Here is a 21,640-nt window from a genome sequence, read left to right as displayed (position 1 = left end):
CAATTGATCGCTACCTCCCTCAGCCACCGCACCGCTTTCTCCCTCCGCCACATGCAGTAGGAAGCCTGTCGTCTGTGCGGCAGTGCCCCAGATGGAGAGGTGCATTGTAGCACATCAGCAGACTTGTCACCTGTGGGGACTGCTTAGCCTGGCTACCGTCTACTTCCAGAGCCTTCTGCAGGCACATCCTGCTGTGGGAGGTGCTCAATGAGGACCCACTCCTGCACTCCCTCTCGGTACCCGGCCTCCAAGAAGGAAGTGCTGCAGGGCTCAGGTTAGGCTGGTACTGAGGGAAGGGGGTGTCTGGGACCTAGGAGGGTAAAGGCTGGTATGGGGGCCTATGGCTGGGGGGATTCTGCATTGCTGTATAATGTATTGCTGGGATTTGTAGTCCTCTATAGCTGGTGGTATTCTGCATTGCTGTATAATATATTGCTGGGATTTGTAGTCCTCTATAGCTGGTGGTATTCTGCATTGCTGTATAAGGTATTGCTGGGATTTGTAGTCCTCTATAGCTGGTGGTATTCTGCATTGCTGTATAAACATTATACAGCAATGCAGAATCACACCACCAGCTATAGAGGACTGCAAATACCAGCAAAGAACCCAGCAAGGCAAAGGCACCAGCCCAAAACAGGATGCTAATGAAATCACTTACAATGGATGCTGCTCCTTGTTTTTTAAAAGTTTTAGCTTCCTGCAGAATCAGCCGGTCCCCTGAGCACTGGTCCTGATATCCTGTTTTAGGGGGGCTCCTTTCCCTTGCAGGGTCCTATGGAGCCACCCTTGTGTGCGCTAGTAAGCTATAGTACGAGTGCTTCTACAAACACACAGGAACAGCAAAGCAAGACACTCCACTCCTGCCTGCTCCCAACTCCTCCCTACTCCCCATGACCATGCCACTGAATGGACGGCTGCTGGAGACTGTGATCAGGCCCGGATTTCCCACCAGGCCACCGAGGCCTTATAAAAAATAAACAATAATAAGATGAAAACTATAAAAAAGGAAAATATAAAAAAGTAAAAAGATAAATAAAAATCTAAAAAAATTAAATTGATTATAAAATTAAATTAAAAAAAATAAATAAGAAGAAATAATTGAATAAAAAAATAAAGTGATAAAAATAAATGGCGCGCGGGGGGGGGTGTATTTTGGAACCTGGCCTTGGGGCTGCAGGGGGAGTAAATCCGGGCCTGACTGTGATGCTCCCTTGTGATTTTGCCCTTAGCAGGAAGTTCATGGAATCCGAGCTGAGAGAGTTGGGGGTCAGCTGTTTGGAAACATGATGACTGTAAGTGCTCCGGGCAAAACATACTTTGCTGGGTGATGTATATTTGATTGATCTGGATTCATTATTGATAAAAAAAAGTGTGAGAGTTTAATACTGATTTAGGATTTGAAAGCTGGAAGCTGATTGGTTATCATGCAGAACCGCCCCCCCCCGGATCCAGTCTGCTCCATTCTTAGTAAATTCCCCTTCAATCTATTTAAATTTTGTAATGGTGCATATCAGTCAAAACTGGACTTGTAACCTTTGCAATGCAGACCGACCTTTCTAGGGCCGGGTATTGCTGCGGTGTGTCATTTAACCTCGCTCCCCTCTACCCGGTGATCCGGGAACCCCTTTTCCTAAATTAGTGCCTTAGTTAGAACTCGATCACGGCAACATTTCAGATTTACACCCACCGTAGAAGCCGGAATGTGATTCGTCATACAGGACTCAGGGGAAGGTTTAGCACGGGAGCAGTGTTTGCTGGATATCATACACTCACCTCACTGGCTGCGTTCCCTCGCCGCCCCGAATTTTAGAGATGAATGCAATGGAGGGAATTTATCAAAGTTGGAGCAGACAAAATCTGGAGCAGCTGTGCATGGCGACCAATCAGCTTCTCTCTTCAGTTTGTTCAGTTTAGATTTGAAAATGAAAGGGAGAAGCTGATTGGCTGAAGGCCTTTAAACGCACATGAACTTTAATGGCATCCCGGTCTTAGTCCGTAGGGTTCAGTATTGGGTTGGCTCCGCCCCCTTTGCCCTATATTTAGTGGCCAGGAAATGTCACGGACGGACTTATTGCACAGGTGACAACCTATCACGGTACCACGCTTGTAGTCACTGAGCTCCTGAGAGCGACCCGTTCTCTCACCGATGTCTGTAGAAGCGTCTGCATGCCGAGGTGCCTCATCCTATACACCGGGGGCCATGGAGGGGATTGGAACACCCGAATCCAATGATTTGGAGGGGCGTCCCAATACTTTTGGCAATGTAGTGTGTATATAAACCATATCTCACCCTAATAAAGTGCATGTTTATAAAAAAAATGGAATTGAAGATTTGGGTGGAGAAAATGAAAATAATAATCATAACAAAATCTAAAATTCTTACCTATATTCTTATATTATAACATTTATTCTGTATTTTAAATTAATGAGGGAAATATTGCATTCTGTTCAATGATAAATTGTGTAAAGAAATATAAAATAAGAGAAATACTGTTAAATCATATATGAAAATTAATTGTGTTCAGCAGTGAAGGAGTTTTCTAGACTTGTGATGGGAATGATGGCGATCATTGTCTCTTATTTTGCTGCTGCGACAGTTTATAATCTCTCACAGTAAATTCCCCGAGGACGGATCGCGGCTCACAGATAATTCTGCAGCTTCTCTGGAGAAATTACACAACGTGAGGAAACCATCGGGGAATTTGGTGAGGCTTATTCAAGTGTTGTGTGATGAAAGAAAAATATACACTAAATAACCAGAAGTTGGTGCAGACCATCACACCTACACTGAGTGGCCGGATTATTATATACACTGAGTGGCCTACATTTTACATTGTCATTAAAGTGGAACTTTACCCATATATTTGAAATAACAACAAACACACCTTTAGAACTGTTTAGTGATGACAATCTACAAACACAGATACTTCTAGATAATTGTTGTCTTTTTATTCCTTACCTATCTTATTTCTCTTTTCCTCCTCATTCTTCTCACAGCGGGCACTTTTACTAACTTTTACTAAGGACGGGTTCAGTGGCGGACCTAGGGAACAAATTGGACGCCGGTCCATCTCTGCCCCGGGGCTGTGTTACATTGGATACTGGGCCCCCCTTTAGGCTCAGGCCACGAGGCGGCCACACGGGCGGTAAGTCTGCCCCTGGGCAGCTTAATAGATCTCCCTTTACTTCCTGGAACTCTGGCACATGTGACTAGGGTATGTGACAATGCACATCATCACAGGGGAGGAAAATACCTTTCCCGGAGATCACGTGAGATTACAGATGAGATTTCCCAACAATGTTCTGCTGATGGAACCTTCCCAGGGTGCAACGCTTGGGCACAGATTATGTCACTAATGCCCAAGAGGACCAGGAAGTGGAAAAAAACAAAAATATGTTTGTTTAGCTGATGAACGTAAGATGATATCATATCAGCATGCAGAGCTGCATGCTGGGGGGATTTTTAGTGAAAGGGGGTAAAGGCCCGCTTTAATAAAGAGTTGACCCCCTTAGCCTCCTCCACTCTTCTGGGGAAGATTTGACACAAGATTTTGGAGGGTGTCTGTGGGAATTTTGCCCATGTGTGAGGTCAGGTCCCGATGTTGGAGGAGAAGACGTGGCTCACCATTGGCATTCCAGTTCATCCCAAAGGTGTTCAGTAGGGTTGAGGTCCGGGCTCTTTCACCAGTCGTTGACGTCGGGCACATCCCATGTTGCAGTGTTGGGCGCATTGAGGTGCCATAATTTCTTAATGGCACCCAAACACACATAGCCATCTCATGTGCGTTGTATTGCACCACATGGCATGGTAACCTATTTCAGTGCGGTGCAATGCAATTTAGAGAAGAAGATGCATGGGTGGGGGTGGGATGAGGGAAAGGTAGCCCGGTGAGATGGGGGGGAGCGGGGACTAAGATTTTTTTTCCCCCGCATTCAGCCTGCGGGATTAGTGTACGGATACTCATAGACAGTTCACAGTCACAGCAACTCATTTCCCTATTAGAAAATTTCTCCTTTGTTCCTGTACTGGTGGCAACTCTGCCTGTCTAGGTGACAGTGTTCAGCAGGTCAGATAGAGAGGATGCAAATAATGAAAACCTGACAGGTGGGCCAAACTAAAACTTACTTTCCCTGCACACTGTGAGCTTCTCACAATCTGCATTAGACGTTGCTGCAAATCAATAGAGCCTTCCTCGTTTTCTGGCTGGAGGATGTCCAGCATCATTTAGCACTTTCCTCCCTAGCCTGACTGTCACTGGCCCCGCCCCTTTCATTGACTTGCAATGTGATCAATCATGTAGGCTCAGCATCACATGTGGACATTACGTAGGGCGGTCGGCATGCAAATGCAGCCTGCCTAGAAATGGCCACTCCTCCAGACTGACAGTCACCCTGAAGGCATTTTGATATTTGCATAACTCCTCCCAACAGCCAGCCCCACTGCTTGCATCACGGATGAGGGCTTTTGAGAGGAGTACTGAGGCAAGGTACTGCAATGTTTTCAGGAAGCTATGTACAGCACCCTGCCGGCCCCTCCCACCAGCCATGATCTGCCTGCATTGCATAAAGAAGCATAGAGACCCCATGATGACATCAATGGGACTAAACTAAGGTATGTAATGAAAACAGAAAGGTTTTATTTAAAAGTGTCATTGGGGTGTTGAAGGGGGAGGTAGGGGACCAAAGAAGAACAAATCTAAGCAGATTTGCGGACGGGGGAGGGGGCGGGTACGGCTGGTTCTGCCTCTAGATAGGCCGAGCCAGCTGTCACTCACGCAGCTGGGCGGATCCTGGCATCGATGTCGGGATCCGCTCCAGCGTCTCAGTATACCGTGAGCTGTAGGTCGCGGTATACTGAGCTTAGGGTAACGGGAGGACGCTAGTTTGTGTCCTCCCGTTACCCTAAGGAGAACTATGGGGAAAAGCCCTGACTCCATAGTTCTCCTTTAATCTTTAAGTATGGCATACCTAGAAGGAATTCTCTAAATACTGCTGCCTATGCCACTGAACTGCGCTCTGATCAGGGCTGAATTTACCATTAGGCAGAGTAGGCACGTGCCTACAAGCACCCTCCATAGAGGGGCGCTGTGCAGGTACCTACTCTGCCTAATTCCTGGTGTTGTGTCAAGATACAACACCGGCAATGGCAAGGAAGGCGCATTCTGCACAAAACGCACCCTCCTGCTTCCACCTACAGGAACTGCCGAGTTCTGTAAAACGCAGGGGAAGGACTGGTGTTTAGGGCAGCCCTGCACAACACCCGGGGTCCTCCTCTGCATATGTGAAAGCTGCCGGGTCCCGCAGCAGGTAAGGGCGCAAGCTCAAGCTAAACAGATTTCCATTCGTGCTCACAGGTGCCCTGGCTCTGATGCTGAGAAATCTCCAACCTCACATTGTTTACTATAGCAATGCCATATGCTAATCATAGAGGGAAGCAAGAAAATGTGGGAGAAACTAAATTTATTTCGGGGTGCATGCCAGGGGCGCCCCTGGCATTTCATCTTTTTATCGATTGTCTGTCAAGGAGGATAAGTTAAAGCTGCACAAAGATACAAGTGGGAAGTCCCTCGCATTCCAAAATTATGCCCATTCAATCTCTGTATTGACTGTGGTAGTGTAACATCTCAAAGCGACGTTTCAGAACCATGTGGTCCCTTCTTCAGGCAAACAGGCTTCCGTTTGCTGTCCCAGGGACCGCACGGTTCTGAAACGTCGCTTTGAGATGTTACACTACCACAGTCAATAAAGACAAAAGCAACAAAGCGCCACCTCCTTGTGTGAAATCTTTTTTATTTGAATAATAAAAACGGTAAATAAAATACAGGCAGTCTCCGAGTTACAAACATCCGACTCCTACTTACAAACGGAGGCTACTACTGTAGAGCAGGGGTAGTTGTAATGCTACTGCGCTCGTACCGAGGTGGGGTGCCCGCCTTTTTGGGTCTGGTTCGTAGTACTGTACGTACATTACAGGAAATTGGCTCTTGTTAGACGTGCAGACAAGGTTTTTACTGCTGTCTGTATCGTCATTAGAAAGATTTAATCTCACTTCCTGTCCTTGAGACAACAGGAAGTGAGAGGAAATCTACCCCTAGGAAGGGAAATTCACTCCTGTAAGAGTTATCATGGGAAAAAGGTGTCTCCACTGAAGCTAAACCCCAAAATTTTACAAATCCAATTGTCACAGGAACAGAAAGTGAGGTAAAATCTTCTGAACAGGGACACACACAGCAGAAAAAACTTTTCAGAGGGTTAACCCTTCTCTATGCTATCTAAAACAAAAAAATAAACATTTCTTTTGGCTGAAGTTACACTTTAAAAAGGTTCCTGTTCCAACTTACATACAAATTCAAACATACAGTCCCTATCTTGTTTGTAACCCGGGGACTGCCTGTACTCACAATTGTAAAATATAAGTCACGCTCGTCAATCAGAGACCACAAGAGCGATGTCTAAGGAATGTTCCGCTCCGAGTGACTGTTTCAACACACATCATGCCAGAATGGTCCACTGTTGTCACCATCAGAAAATCACAGGAGAAATTCCCTTGCAGCCATCACTGGCATGCATGTAGGCAGGAATTGTCTTGCAGGAGATCAGCCGCACTGACACGTATCAAAGGAGGAAAAAGAACCAAGAAGATGAAGGTATTTCAGAGCACACACACACACAAACTGAATGCCAGGGGTTATATCTACTATAAGGTCATGGTGGCACTTTGATCTCCATTAGGCCTCTGCAATGAATTACATTGCTGCGTGAGTTTACATTGCCAGTCTTTCATCTGTGTCTTAAAATAAATTGGGTAATAATAAATGTTTTATCATTTAATATAGGGGAAACTGTTTTTTTTTTTTAAATTTTGGTAATTTTTCCTTAATATAGTAAAAAAATAAAACCCCCAGTGGTGAATAAATACCACCAAAAGAAAGCTCTATCTGTCCCCAAAAAAGGGTATAAAATTCATTTCAGTACAGCGCTGCATGACAGAATAAATGTCAGTTAAAGTACCGCAGCGCTGAATACTGAAAAATGGCCTGGATGGGAAGGGGGTGTAACACCGCGGATGTCAACTGGTTAAACTGTGGAGGGTTCTGAAAAACCTCTGGCACAGGAACCTCCTTAGTTCGGGGCTTCACTTGCCCAAGGACTCCATCCCTTCACCCCCGGAGAATCCCCAAGGACTTCTCAAATGTAAGTTTCTTCATTAACCCTATACCAACAGTAGTAGCGCTCTTAATACATAGGTTGTTTTTTGTTCTTGTTACCACAGGGTACCTCTCCCTGTTTGCAAAGAGCTTGCACACTGCACCCTAGCCCAAGTGACCCCTTCCAGCCACTGTGGACTGCCAGATAGTGCGCTTTCTCCTTTTTTCTCTTTTTGCTTTTTGTTCTAACTGATATATGGACATTACAAAACCTGTAGTTCTTCACATCATCAGAACCCAAGATGTTCCTCAGATTCATTGTTATACCTGACCAAAACCCTTTTGGTATTGGCAAATAGAGAGTCCCACCGCTATCCTGACCGAGGGCCAGTTTTGTTTGCCTAATGAAGGCACGGGACAGGTTCTGAAACATTGCCACGCATGGTGATATGACCTGCTGAAATGAATAAAAGGATTTAGTTTTGAAGAAAACTTGGAGTGCTGGTGACCATTTATTCTCTTTTGGTATTGGGGTACAGGCACACAGTCAGTGTTGTATGTGTATGTGGAGGTCCTACACAGTCTTTGAGGCACAAAGATGTTCCATCATCAAATAGTTTTTTAAAGTGCTTCAGACTTGATTCAGGTTGGGTGGTTGCTTGAAAGACACGGAAAAAGGATCTGGATAGAGGATGGAGGGCGGATGGTCTAAAAACAACATAAAGTCCGATAGAATGAGTGAAGGACTGACAAAAAAGGTGTAGGCCAGGGAGCACATTTTCCAAATAAGAACTGGAACTGTGAGTAGGGAGATTGCCTGAAAGACATGGATAGAGGGTCTGGGGTGAGGGTGAAGGGCGGGTGGTCTAAAAACAGAACATAAAGTCTGATGGAATGAGTGAAGGACTGACAAAGCTATAGGCCTCCCTCTAGAAACTGGAACTATGAGGGTGAGAAGACCATCCACATTGCTGCACATACTATCATCAATTGAGAAGTGCACCTTACAGAGTAGCTGCAAAGATGTTTAATTCATGTTACTGGCCCATATAAACCATGAGGATAAATCGGCTGAACCATGTCTGTCTTCTTTTCCATGATCTTTTATTGCCAGGAACTTGGAGCTGGTGAAGTGTAGTCTCATGAGTATCCTGCAAGAAGATAAAACAGCTGAACCATCATGGCTGATACCTCTATATATCCCATAACGCCCTGTAGTCAGCTGACCTATCAGAACCATTCCACTTTATAATCATTATTTTTTGATACCAGAACAAAAATGTTTTTTAAATCTTTGCATTGCAGCTTTCAGTTCATTATTCCTCAGACTGTATATAAGAGGGTTTATCAGAGGAGTGATTGTGGTATAACATACTGACACCAACCTGTCAGCTGTGAAGTGATACCCCGTGGTGGGCCTAAAATAATTAAAAACAATGGTTCCATAGAAGATGAAGACCACAGTCAGGTGAGAGGAACAGGTGGAGAAAGCCTTGAACCTCTTGTCCTTCTCTTTAATCTTCATCACCGTTGAGAATACCGTGATGTACGGGATGAAGGTCATAAGTATAAAAACCAGTCCAAAAAGTCCACCGAGGAGAAAGATGGTCAAGAGGTTGATGAACACATCCGTGCAAGATATCTGGAAGAGCTTGGACAGGTCGCAGAAGAAACTTTGGACAATGTTTGAGTCACAAAATGTCAGCCTCAGCGTAACGAGTATGTGTGCCAGAGAGTACACCATACTGAGAGCCCAAACACCGACAGCAAACTGGACACAAGTCTTCCATTGCATGATCTGAACGTAGTGTAGAGGTCGACAGATGGCGACGTATCGATCGTAAGACATGACGGCCAATAAGAGGATTTCAGTGGTGGCCAGAAAGATGAAGAAAAAAACTTGGGTCAGGCAGGCCGGGACAGAAATCTTTCGGTTATTGGTAATGAGGTCGAAGAGCATTCTGGGAGTGGTGAGGGAAGAAGAACACAAGTCTAGAAAAGCCAGATTTCCAAGGAAGAAGTACATGGGGGTGTGGAGGTGCGAGTCAATGACGACAAGGAGGATAATAAGGACGTTTCCAAGCAGAGTCATACAATAAATGTGGAGAAAGAGCAGGAAGAGGGGGAGCTGAAGATATGGAAGATCCGAAATCCCAGATAGAAACAATTCAGACAATATGGTTCGGTTTTCCATCAGAGTTTATGAGCTTCTTATGGATAGCTGCAACATTTTAAAGAACTGGGTTAAAAGTCATGACCACATTTTGCTTTGTAAGGTAGACTGGAAAATTAATTATAAATTGTGAATTAGATCCACCAACATTACTTTCTCTAAGACTATGAGGCACAGTATGATTCAGTGGGAACCAAATAGTACTACATTGAGGTTCCTAGTTCTAAACCAAATTCAGCCAGGATGCTATCCACATGGTGTTTGCATGTAAGTACATCTAAAGTCAAAACCTTTTTTCTAGGGATGCTCAGATACCAGTGCCGATACTTGGCATTTTCATGAGAACTCCCAGGGTTGCAGCGGTTGCAGTCAGGACCTGGCTCTGGTGCTCCACCGCTGTCCTGAAATCATTAGTCTGTATTGTTTTAGAAAAACTGTCACATGACAATAAACAAAAATGTATCAGCACTTGTACTCGCAAACTGGTATCGGTGCATCCCTTATATATATTTCTATACAACAATCCCGGGAGCTCCGTGTGCTCCTTAAAAATGACAGCCGCCTCCTAACTTTTGAATGTTTCTATAGTCTTCTAGTCTTGGAGCTGGAAAAGTATCAGTACTTGTACTAGGTATCCGAACATCCCTACTTGTTTCATTTTGCATAAAAATATGCCCTTGTCTTCTAAACCTAACAGGAAGTGGGGAAACGTCCTCTTGGACAGTTGTCAGGAGAACAAGTGTCCCCATTGGAAGCTCTTCCCTCCATTCTTGTTCTGGTGGCAACTCAAAATTTTGGGATTAGCCTCACATTCAGATTGTGCTTTACATTTTACTCTTTTTCAAGTCTGTTAATGATTGAAAACAGTAGGTCAGCCTTTCTCAACTCGGGTTCCCCCACAGGTTGTGAGGGACTGGATTGGGGGTGGATTGACCTCTTACCTGATTGCTCCTGTATAGTTGGAGGCAGAGATAGCAGTGTGGGTCCAATGGAATATTTCCTCTTATCTCTTAGGTAAGTGTCCACTGATACTAATTGTTATTTGTGGTTTGTAAAGGGGGTATTTATCTTGACTTCCAGTGTAACAAGACATTCTTATCACTGATTATCAAAGTAACAAGGCATTTTCCCACTGATTAGTAAATTAAAAGAAAATTCTTGCCACTGCCAACCAACATTAGGGACATTGTTCCTTACACTACCCGCCAAAGGAAACATCCCTCCAATGACCAACAATGTAATGGGGCCTTTCTCCATTGACTGCCAATGTAAAGGGGCCCTTCTGCACAGGTCATCAATGTAAGATGACCCTTCTCCTCTGACCACCAGTGTAAGGGGGCCCTTCTCCACTGACCACCAATGTAAGGGGAGTCTTCTCCTCTGACTGGCAATGAAAGGGGTCTCTTTTCCACTGACAACCAATTTAGGGGGCCTTCTCTTTTGACTGGCAAAGCAGGGGGGGCTCTTCTCCACTCTGTAAGCCGTATATTTTTTTAAATTGATTTTGAATGTATTCCAAGGGTTCAATAATCTACAAATCTATATATGAAATATTAAAGCACAAATATTGAAAAGCAAACATGTAAGGAGATACAAAAATAACAAAAGCAGAATATATGCTAAAATGTTACTATAGTATTCCTTTAAGCAACATTATCTGTCACTATTCTTTTATTGTGGAGTGAAGTTTTGATTCATAATTTGTAACTAGTTGCATAACAAGTTATATTTTCCATTAGTTCATGTTTGTCACTTTTGGCCACGTTAGTTTTTCAGAAGTAACAATACCAAACCTACAAGACTGAAACCAAAACCTGACCATCTCTCTCCACAATGTTACTTATCCTAAACATACAATACTTACCCAAGCAAAAATCCACCAATTGTTCCAACCTCACCAAGCAGTTCTTTACCGATCAACGTATTTCAAATACAATAAACTCATTTATAATTGGAAAATATAATTTGAACCCAACATGAAAAAAATAACTACTGCTTAAAAAATATAACAATATCACCAAATATACGTTTACTTTGATTTCAATATGTTGTGCTTGTATTAAAGGAGAACTATGGGGGAGGACACAAACTAGCGTCCTCCCATTACCCTAAGCTCAGTATACCGCTTGCTACAGCTCGCGGTATACTGAGACGCCGCAGCCGGAAGCGGATCCCGATTGCTGCGTGAGTGACAGCTGCCTATCTAGAGGCAGAGCCAGCTGTACCCGCCCCGTCCGTTCCGCCAGTCAGCGCTGGCGGATCGGAGCGGGGAGGGGGGGATCCAGTCCCTCCCCCGTCACGGCAGAGAGCCGTGACAGGATCGAGAGGTGAGCGAACGCCGGTATGTGTTCGTTCACCTCCCGATCTACTGAGCCGACCTGTGACAGTCTCATTGTCACAGGTCGGCTAGAACTATGAGGATGAGTGAAAAGCACTCATCTCATAGTTCTCCTTTAAGTAATGTCAGAGTGGATCCTACAAATCTCAATTAATAAGGTTTTTTTTTTAGATGAATTCAGTGTTTATTTAATAAAAGATAAAAAATAACATTCAGCAGAGACAATAGTGAAATATAAAAAAAATGGAAACAACTGGGAAGGTTTCAATTTAGGTCAACACGCGTAGGAATTCTTAACAATCAATTCTTCTGTAATGCTTACCAGTAAAGGATTGTTACATTTTATATTGGTTATATAATTTCAAATTAGGAAAACAATTAATAGTTTAAAATCGTGGCATAGAATATAATATTTGTCAGCTGGCAAAGTAATTTCTCAGACTTGCGATAGTAACAGTGTGATCCCTGCCTGTATTTTAGCTGCAGCGGAGAGAACTGGAAGCTTATAAACCTTCAAATTATCTCCGGAGGGGATTCTATCTGACAGATAATTCTGGAGCTTCCCCGGGGGAAATAACACAAAGAGAGAAACCAACAGGGAATGATTAGATCTGAATCATGAGACTTGTTCAATTTACGTGAAAAAGATACGTATTTTATACTTTTATTTACACTCTAATATTCTACTTACTGTATACAGATATTCATACACGCCGGAACTAGTTTTGGATGGAAACCTTTTAAAGGAGATGTAAAACCATTACAATCTCACAAAAGATTTCATAAAATTATGTTCAATGCAAAAGATTTTAATCTTTTTAAATCTGCAGCTGTCATTACCATAATACCTGGTGGTCCTGCCATGAAGGTCCTTGTTTAGAAACTTCCCGCTATGGAGTGACACCGCAGTGAATTTAACATGTGCAGACAGTAGACATATAAATTTCGTTTAGTTACGAACAGATATTGGTATGAATTTAGTTAAATTTGGACATTCAGATGCATCTGAATGTGAACGAATCTGAATACAGGCAGTCCCCGGGTTACATTCAAGATAGGGACTGGAGGTCCCCGGGTACATACAAGATAGGGACTGTAGGTTTGTACTTAAGTTGAATTTGTATGTAAGTCGGAACAGGTACAATTTTTTAAGTGTAACTCCAGCCAAAAAAACATTTTTTAGTTTTAGATAGCATGGGGAAGGGTTACGCTTGTTTTGCTGTCTGTTCCCGTTGTTTTCAGAAGATTATAATATAATAAAAACTTTTTTTATTTAAAATGACACACCAAAAAAAGTTTTTTTCTATTTCTAACTTTTCTTTTTTTCTATTTCTAACTTTTCTAATTTTCTATTTCTAACTTTACTTTTTTTATTTGTTTGCATGTTTAATTTTTATTTATTTAACTTTTTAAAATGTTTTTGTCTTTTTCATTTTATTGTTTTATTTTTTAAACCTTTTTTATTTTTTATTCTAATGCTGGAAGCAATAGCAATCCTGCTATTGGATATTTCAAATTGCAATAGCCAATACCAGGCTGGCTATTGCATGTGCCCACTGCCTGCTGTCAATGGGCCTGAAGGAGAAAGTTCTCTATCAGGTCCTCCCATGGTGAATGACAGCAGACAGTGGGCAGATGCAATAGCCAGCCTGCTATTGGCTATTGCAATTTGAAATATCCAATAGCAGGCTGGGTATGGCTCCCAGCCTGCAGATGAAGAGGAGGCAGGGGGGCGGGGCAGAGGAGCTGACGGACCGGAGGAAGAGGAGGAACCGGCCGGTACAGCAGCGGAGGTACGGGGGGCAGCGGAGGAATGCAGCGATCTGTGTCCCCGCTGCCTCCGCCAACACAGGCAGGGAGAGCAGTGGGGATTTGAAGGGACACAGGGCGCAGCAGCCACAGGATGTACCGGCAGCTGCCGGTACATTTAGGAGAACTGTGGACCTCGGTTTGTAAGTACGGGTTGTCCTTAAGTCGGACGTCCGTAACCCGGCAGGCACACAGGCAGTATACCTTAAAGAAAATTTGGGTCCATCCGAATTTCGTTCAAAACAAAAAATTAAATCAGACATATGACTGTTCTCTGGCCAATTAGAATTTTTGGGGGGCTGTAGGGGGTTGCATTACAGGCACGGTCATGTGAATTCCTGTTGTGGAGTAAGAGAGTTGAGAAGAGCAGTAGAAGAGCTCATGGTGTCAGAACTAAAATTACCAAAATAACCCCCCAAAAATAATTAAGTTTACGATTAAAGAATCACTTCCAAATAGATCCAAAATGAAAATCCGGACGGATCCGAAATCTAAATAATGTACCGAATCGAATTTTGGATCTGAAATCCGAATAAAAGAACAAATACAAGTCCAAATCAACACATTTTTGGTCGGGTTACATGTCTAGCAGACAGTATTAGACATGTGCGATTCGTTTCGTTACGAATCGAAATTCGTACGAATTTTCCTGAAATTCGTAAATTCGGAAGCATACGAAATCCGAATGGCAGTTTCCGAACTATATCCGAAATACGAAATTTCGTCAACGAATTTCGGATCCGAATTTCTTTGAAACAGGAACTAATATTACCCCTGTAAATGAGGTTGAACAACATGACAAGATTTTTTTTTTTAATCCGAAATACGGATCCGCTGCTGCTGAGAGTTGCATTACAATACACAGGCAGGAAATACGAAATTCCGTTGACGTATTTTCGTTCCGTTACGAACATTCGTTATATTGAAGGTAAAAAGCAAAGTACATTTATATTGGAGTTGATGGTAGTTTTTTTCTAAATCCATAATTCGGATACGGAATCCGTTAACGGAATTCGTATTTCGTTTTGGTTGACCAATCAGAGGCTCTCTCTTCTGCTGCTGAGAGTTGCATTACAATACAGTCAGGAAATACGAAATTCCGTTGACGTATTTTCGTTCCGTTACGAACATTTGTTATATTGAATATTTGAAAGCAAAATATGATATATTATATTTGAAAGCAAAGTACATTTATATTGGAGTTGATGGTAGGTTTTTTTTTTATCCGAAATACAAAATTCGGATCCGGAATCCGTTAACGGAATTCGTATTTCGGATAAAAAAACAACTACCACATCGACTCCAATATTAACAAAGGTATTTTTGCTTTTTAACTTCATCATAACGAATGTTCGTACAGTTACGAAAATGTGCCGAAACTAACGAAAATTCGTATTTCGTACAAATCCGAATTGAGTTTCGGACACGAATTACGAAATACGAAATAACGGATATTCCGAAACGGAACAAAACGAAGCGGAACAAATTTTTTGATGGTGCACAAGTCTAGACAGTATCCCCTCCTTGACAGCAAATATTTATTGAAGATGAAAAAAAGTGCAAAATAACTACCGGTGCAATTATAAGTTAAACAATTATATTGGTGAAAAAAATACATTCTACATTTATTTAAAAAAAAAACTATCCTAGAAATAAATGTACATTTGTGTCCCCGTAAAATAATTTTATTAAATGAAGTGTGTTTTCTTGTTTAGATTCATGGATGGGATAAGGGGTTGCCAAAAAAAAATTTTTTCACTTCTTTACTTCTTTTTATTGAGTTAAAATATTTTTCAAGAATCAATATTATTTTAAGTTTTTGCAAGATTCCTGGTGCTCATGAAAAGAACTCAATATAAAATGTTGGCCCATAAACTAAATTCTACAGATCCTGTGGACTGCTTCTGCAGACACAAAAATATGAAGTTACGAAATTTAATCTGAAAATATTTTAAATGTCTCTGCCAAACACAACCGGCAAATGTGACCCCGACTCCACCTATGAATTTCTTTAGTCTCTGTAAAATATTTATGTATTTCCACTTTTGCAGTTTAAAAATTAAGATAAAATAAAAAAAGACCCCTTTATATATCTGTTATGTGTTCCTAGTCACACAGAATAACCCAAAATATTTAAAAAATATATTTCTTACCTTTTGGATGTTTCATTGCAACAGGCAAAATGGTTGAGTCCACGTTTTTCTAAGGCCCCGTTCACACCGAGGCGGTTGTGTGAGATCCGCCGACATGAACGATCTCATACTGTTGCTATGGGGACCGTTCATGCGACGACGCAGGTCTGCGCGGTCCGAAACACCCCCTGCCCGAACTGCTCCCTGCACTAATTTTGCAGCGCTGATCAGTGCGGTTTCCATACAGCTTTAAATGGAACCACGCTGATCAGCACGGTTTGGGGCCTTTCTAATTGCGCTTCAGCGCTGAAACGCAATTAAAAACTCCCAAAACCGACCTTTTGAAATCAACGCGGTAACAGCGCTGATCCGCAACCGCCCTGGTGTGAATGGGCTCTTAGCCCCTTACAATGATCCCTCCTTATAGAAAAACTAAAGCTGTTTATACACGGTTGTTTTTTCTTTGTCGAATGAAGATTTGCATTGTATTCTGACAGACGTCGCCAGCCGCTGTCAGAATACCCGAACTGGCAGCTAATTGGCTACAAGTGCCGGTCAGCCAAAGATTTTCCAACCTGATCCCCTTCAATCAGCTTATCGAGGGATGCCGGTTGGAAGGGTGCTGATAGCGGACACCACTGTGTGAATTTTGGCCGTTTCATAAAGACCCGGATGAAATTCGTACAGTGTACAGGCTACTTTATGACAGAAACGTGTGGATGGTGTTCCTCTCATTAACTTTATTGACATACAATGTAGAAGCCGGGACACCTTAACCCTTTGTTAGGACAGGCAGTGTTCAAATCTGCCACACAAATTATATTTAACAAACCCCTCATAACCCCTACCAGCATTACAAAGCAGACATTTGAACCCTTAAGAAGCCAAGCAAAAAAAACCTAACCCAAGTAAAAGCAATTTAAACCGCAAGAAGCATTTTTAAGCATTTATTTTAGCTTATACCATGAGAATGAGAACATGTAACATGTAATATAAAATAGGTGTTATCCCAATGTGGTTGAGAAAGTGGAAATACGTGAATTTTATTTTGTACCATAGCTTAAAGTGACACTAAACTGCGGAGGTAAATCTTAAAAATACATTCAGGTGCCTTCACTAGCTTCCAGAAGGAAGGACAGTGTCAGCACCAATTCAGAGATGATTGGAGGATCTACAGCCGTGTGATACACAAAAAAGATACATTGTTGTCGTATTTCAGGGACTTGAATGGATTTCTAAGATTTCATTACTGAGTTTAGTGTCACTTTACTGTTATGCCTTCGTGTTAGGGATGCACAGATACTTTTCGAGTACCAGTGCCGATACTTGGCATTTTCACGAGAACTCCCAGGGTTGCAGAGGTGGCAGCTGGGATCCGGCTCTGGCGCTCCACCACTGTCCTGAAATCATCAGTCTATATTGTTTTAGAAAAACTGTCACATGACAATAAACAAAAATGTATCAGTACTCGTACTTGTAAGTACTCGGCAAGTACCAGTACTCATACTCGCAAAACTGGTATCGGTGCATCCCTTTATTTATACTTATAAAAACAAAATCATACATTAGAGATGTACAAATCCCGGGAGCTCCGTGTGCTCCTTACAAATGACAGCTGCCTCCTAACTTTTTAATTTTTCTCTAGTCTGGTCTTGGAGCTCGAAAGTATCTGTACATGTACTCGTACTTGTACCGAGTACTGTACTTGGTATCTGTGCAACCCTACTTCGTGTTATCATTGAAATTTTTGGTTTTCATGGTTGGCTTTGGAAACAGACCTTCTACGGCGTATAAACAACCCTCAGCCTGCACCACATCAAACAATTTATTGAGCACGTCATACATTTAATAGAGAATTGTTAAAATCACAAATAACACGCCACTATTTGCACTTAATGAAATAGGGTTGAAAATATTACACTTATGCTAGATACAGAATAGCAGAGTCCTATTTACAAAGACAAAAGTCCATGAACCCATTGCGCTAGAAACCGCCATTCCAAAGTAATGAGGGTCAGTGCTGCAATCGTCAACGGCTGGCTACCGTGATACATAGAAAGTAGAATATATGGACACCGGAACTCCAATAGTGAATCAAATACGTCTGTTTATTGATGTATGAGCAGCATAATGTGACGTATAGAGGTCTCACAGGATCCCCTTCACTTGTTCTGCCTGATGAAGGGGATCCTGTGAGACCCCGAAATGTTGCATTGAGTGTATCACATTATGCTGTTCATACTTCAATAAACAGACGTATTTGATTCACTTTTGGAGTGCCGGTGTCCATATATTCTACTTGTTATTCACAAAGAGAGCGCATACTAAGATCTTTGTATGTGATTTCTGCCAACGCCACATTGAAAAGTGTGTATGCGAACGTCTTGCCATGGCATTCATGGAGGATTGGACAGTGACTCTGCCTACTGAAAAAAACGGTGAGCTTGTCTTTGAACATTTTAGACAGAAGTGTCCTATTTAGGGAGCTGGAAGCTGGAACACAAGGTAGAGGAAGACGCTGTATTTGGTTATGTAATTGTCTATGTAACTGTCATAGTGCATACCAATTATGAATCTCTTTTCCAAAGTTCATTTGTTCTGTTTTGTGAAGGTAAAATTAAGTAAACGAGAACAAATTCATTTGAAATATTTATTTTAAAGTGAAGAAACATCTCCGGACAATCAAGCTGACATGTATGTGTCATGGGACCCGTGTGCAGGTGTCCTCACACCGCATGCAGGTACCCCCACAGGAGGACCAAATGCGTGACCACACCATACAAGGTCAGTTGAGCTTATATACAGTTTATTTATACAGAGCAAAACATAACACAAACAACAAATAAGTAATAGTAACCAACTAAATACACACCCAAGCACATACAAAAAAGATAACATAAAGTAACCAAAACTAGGAGCAAACCGCAGAATAACCACACAGGGTATAACAGGGCAGGAAAACCTGGGGAGCAGGGCAACAGGAGTCAGGAACATAAGCAGGCAACAGGAGGCAGGAACATAAGCAGGCAACAGGAGGCAGGAACATAAGCAGGCAACAGGAGGCAGGAACATAAGCAGGCAACAGGAGGCAGGAACATAAGCAGGCAACAGGAGGCAGGAACATAAGCAGGCAACAGGAGGCAGGAACATAAGCAGGCAACAGGAGGCAGGAACATAAGCAGGCAACAGGAGGCAGGAACATAAGCAGGCAACAGGAGGCAGGAACATAAGCAGGCAACAGGAGGCAGGAACATAAGCAGGCAACAGGAGGCAGGAACATAAGCAGGCAACAGGAGGCAGGAACATAAGCAGGCAACAGGAGGCAGGAACATAAGCAGGCAACAGGAGGCAGGAACATAAGCAGGCAACAGGAGGCAGGAACATAAGCAGGCAACAGGAGTCAGGATTCGCAGGAAATGGCAACAGGATACTGAAGCAAAATCCAGAGTTCAGGGAGGGATTAAATACCCTGCCAGGTAGTGATTAACCACTGACAGCTGGGAGTGAGCCACAGGTGAGGACTGGACAAGCGGGTTCCAGCACCACCCAGTGGTGGTCTGGTATCTAACATCTCCTGGCTGCCTGAAAACACCTGCAGGTGAGCACAGGAACTGCAGGACCTGGTTCCTGTGCCCCCTGGAGGTGCTATAATCCCTAACAGTATCTAACTACACAGAGGCCTTAGTCATAGCAGCTCTGAAGGTTGTTGAACTTTTATCAATACAACCTCAGTTCATAATAATCCTCCATAAATGGAAATATAATGCTGGTGTTGTCCAGTTACATGTATTTCCTTCCAGATAGCTGAACTATATTGGGTGCTATGTCTGACTCCCACCACATCTGTCTCAAAGAAGCCACTTTTATACGTTAGAAAAGTTATAGATTTTATAAATTCTTTGCATTGCAGCTTTCAGTTCATGATTCCTCAGGGTGTATATAAGAGGATTTAGCAGAGGAGTGATTGTGGTGTAACATATTGATACCAGTCTGTCTGCTGCGTACTGATAAGTTGTGCTGGGTCTAAAGTAGTTGAAAATAAGGGTTCCATAAAAGATGAAGACCACGGCTAGGTGAGAGGAACAGGTGGAGAAAGCCTTGAACCTCTTGTCCTTCTCTTTAATCTTAAGCACCGTTGAGAATACTAAGATGTAGGGGGTGAAGGTCATCAGTAAAGAACAAAACCCAAGCAGGCCGCCAAGGAGAAAGATGGACAAGATGTTGACAGACACATCTGTGCAAGATATCTGGAAGAGCTTGGACAAGTCACAAAAGAAACTTTGGACAATATTTGAGTCACAGAAACTCAGCCTCAGGGTAATGAGTGTATGTACCAAAGAGTAAATCATTCCAAGAGTCCAGACACTAGCGGCCAACTGGGCACAAGTCTTCCAGTGCATGATCTGAATGTAGTGTAGAGGTCGACAAATGGCGATGTATCGATCGTAAGACATGACGGCCAATAAGAGGATTTCAGTGGTGGCCAGAAAGATGAAGAAAAAAACTTGGGTGAGACATGCCGGGACAGAGATTATTCGGTTATCTGTATTGAGGTCAAAGAGCATTCTGGGAGTGGTGAGAGAAGAAGAACACAAGTCTAGAAAAGCCAGATTTCCTAGAAAGAAGTACATGGCGGTGTGGAGGTGCGAGTCAATGGCAACAAGGAGCATGATGAGGAGGTTTCCCAGCAGAGTCATACAGTAAATGTGGAGAAAAAGCAGGAAGAGGGGGAGACGGAGACCGGGAAGATCCGAAATCCCAGAAAGAAATAATTCAAAGATTATGGTTTGATTTTCCATCACGGCAGCTGCAGATATCAGAGAACGGTAACAAAGGTTAACAGAAAGTTTGACTTTCAGAAATTAATTAAAGAAACATTAAATGTAGATTAAAAAAAATATAGGGGAGTTTAATAGACTTACATCTGGAGGATCCAAACGCCGCTCTCCGTGGCCGCGCACGCATGCCGCGTCGTGCCGCTCCTCCCCCCTGCACGCCAGCTGTCGGTTTAAAGCCGCGGGTTTAATGATTGTTCGGCGTCCTATTGATTGTTTGGTGAACGCTGAACAATCACCCTCTGTGGTCTGCCTGGACTTTTCTGGCTACCCCATTGAGAGGGCCTACTCAAAACGATCCCCTCGTGGGGATTTCACCTGCCTTCCGGAGCTCCGGCCTCTGTACCTCTCTAGGCTCCCTGGCAGGGGTCATGGGACCCCCGTCTCCACCGCCGCAACCCTCTGTCTCCAGAATCCTCGCTGCTGTGGTCCGTGCTTTTTTAACCGCAAGTACCTCAGAGTTCTACTCAGTGAACTATTGCCTGTTGCTATTTAAATACAGTCTTGTAAGCATTTCAATGTATCCACTTGCCTAGTGAACTACAATGCCTATGACTACCCTACCTGTAGTGGTTGTTTACTCTGCAGGGCCTAAACACTACGGAGTGCTACCATGCTGATGTGGTAACTTTGCTATCATACCCTGTACTTGCATGTATGGTGGACTACACATCCCTGCTGCCCTCTACAAACAATGCGGAGCGTCTCCTTGCTGTTGTGGTAACGTTGCTATCATATCCCGAGCTTACATGTATGGGTGACTGCAAACCCCTGGTGCCCTCTACAACCAATACTGAGTGGCCCTTGCTGTGTGATACTCTTGCTATCATATGGAACCATGTGTAATGTCGCCAGCAGTTATTTAGTCTAGAGCAGGGGTCAGCAACCTTAAACACTCAAAGAGCCATTTGGACCCATTTCCCACAGAAAAAAAAAACACAGCGAGCCAGAAAACCCTAAAATGAAGATAACACGGCATATATAGTTTTTTTAGCTTTATGCTATGCATAGCATGTACTGTATATAGGTATATGTGGGCTTCGTAACGCACTAGACTCAGGGCTTCGTAACGCACTGGACTTAGGGCTTCGTAACGCACTGGACTCAGGGCTTCGTAACGCACTGGACTCAGGGCTTACCGGAGACCCCGCAGAGCCCACCTGAGAGTGACCCTGCAGAACACAACATAGATCCTGCACTGCCGC

The 21,640-nt window shown here is 43.0% G+C and overlaps 2 protein-coding genes across 2 annotated transcripts; both read right to left on the bottom strand.

Moving 5' to 3' along the window:
* Window positions 1-8,403: 8,403 nt before the first annotated feature.
* LOC108794409 (olfactory receptor-like protein COR4) lies at window positions 8,404-9,342 on the bottom strand. Its single transcript, XM_018565437.1, has one exon. The coding sequence runs from the start codon at window positions 9,340-9,342 to the stop codon at window positions 8,404-8,406; it is 939 nt and encodes a 312-aa protein (XP_018420939.1).
* A 10,121-nt stretch (window positions 9,343-19,463) lies between these two features.
* LOC108794408 (olfactory receptor 5V1-like) lies at window positions 19,464-20,399 on the bottom strand. The gene has a single exon (XM_018565435.1). The coding sequence runs from the start codon at window positions 20,397-20,399 to the stop codon at window positions 19,464-19,466; it is 936 nt and encodes a 311-aa protein (XP_018420937.1).
* Window positions 20,400-21,640: the final 1,241 nt, after the last annotated feature.

The sequence above is a fragment of the Nanorana parkeri genome, unplaced genomic scaffold, assembly GCF_000935625.1.
Source record: "Nanorana parkeri isolate BGI_ZX_2015 unplaced genomic scaffold, ASM93562v1 scaffold847, whole genome shotgun sequence".
In the NCBI taxonomy this organism is placed as follows: domain Eukaryota; kingdom Metazoa; phylum Chordata; class Amphibia; order Anura; family Dicroglossidae; genus Nanorana; species Nanorana parkeri.
This window is presented reverse-complemented; position numbering and strand designations above follow the sequence as displayed.

Coding starts and splice junctions, on each gene's coding strand:
- LOC108794408 (XM_018565435.1), bottom strand. CDS start 20,399: ATGGAAAATCAAACCATAATCTTTGAATTATTTCTTTCTGGGATTTCG.
- LOC108794409 (XM_018565437.1), bottom strand. CDS start 9,342: ATGGAAAACCGAACCATATTGTCTGAATTGTTTCTATCTGGGATTTCG.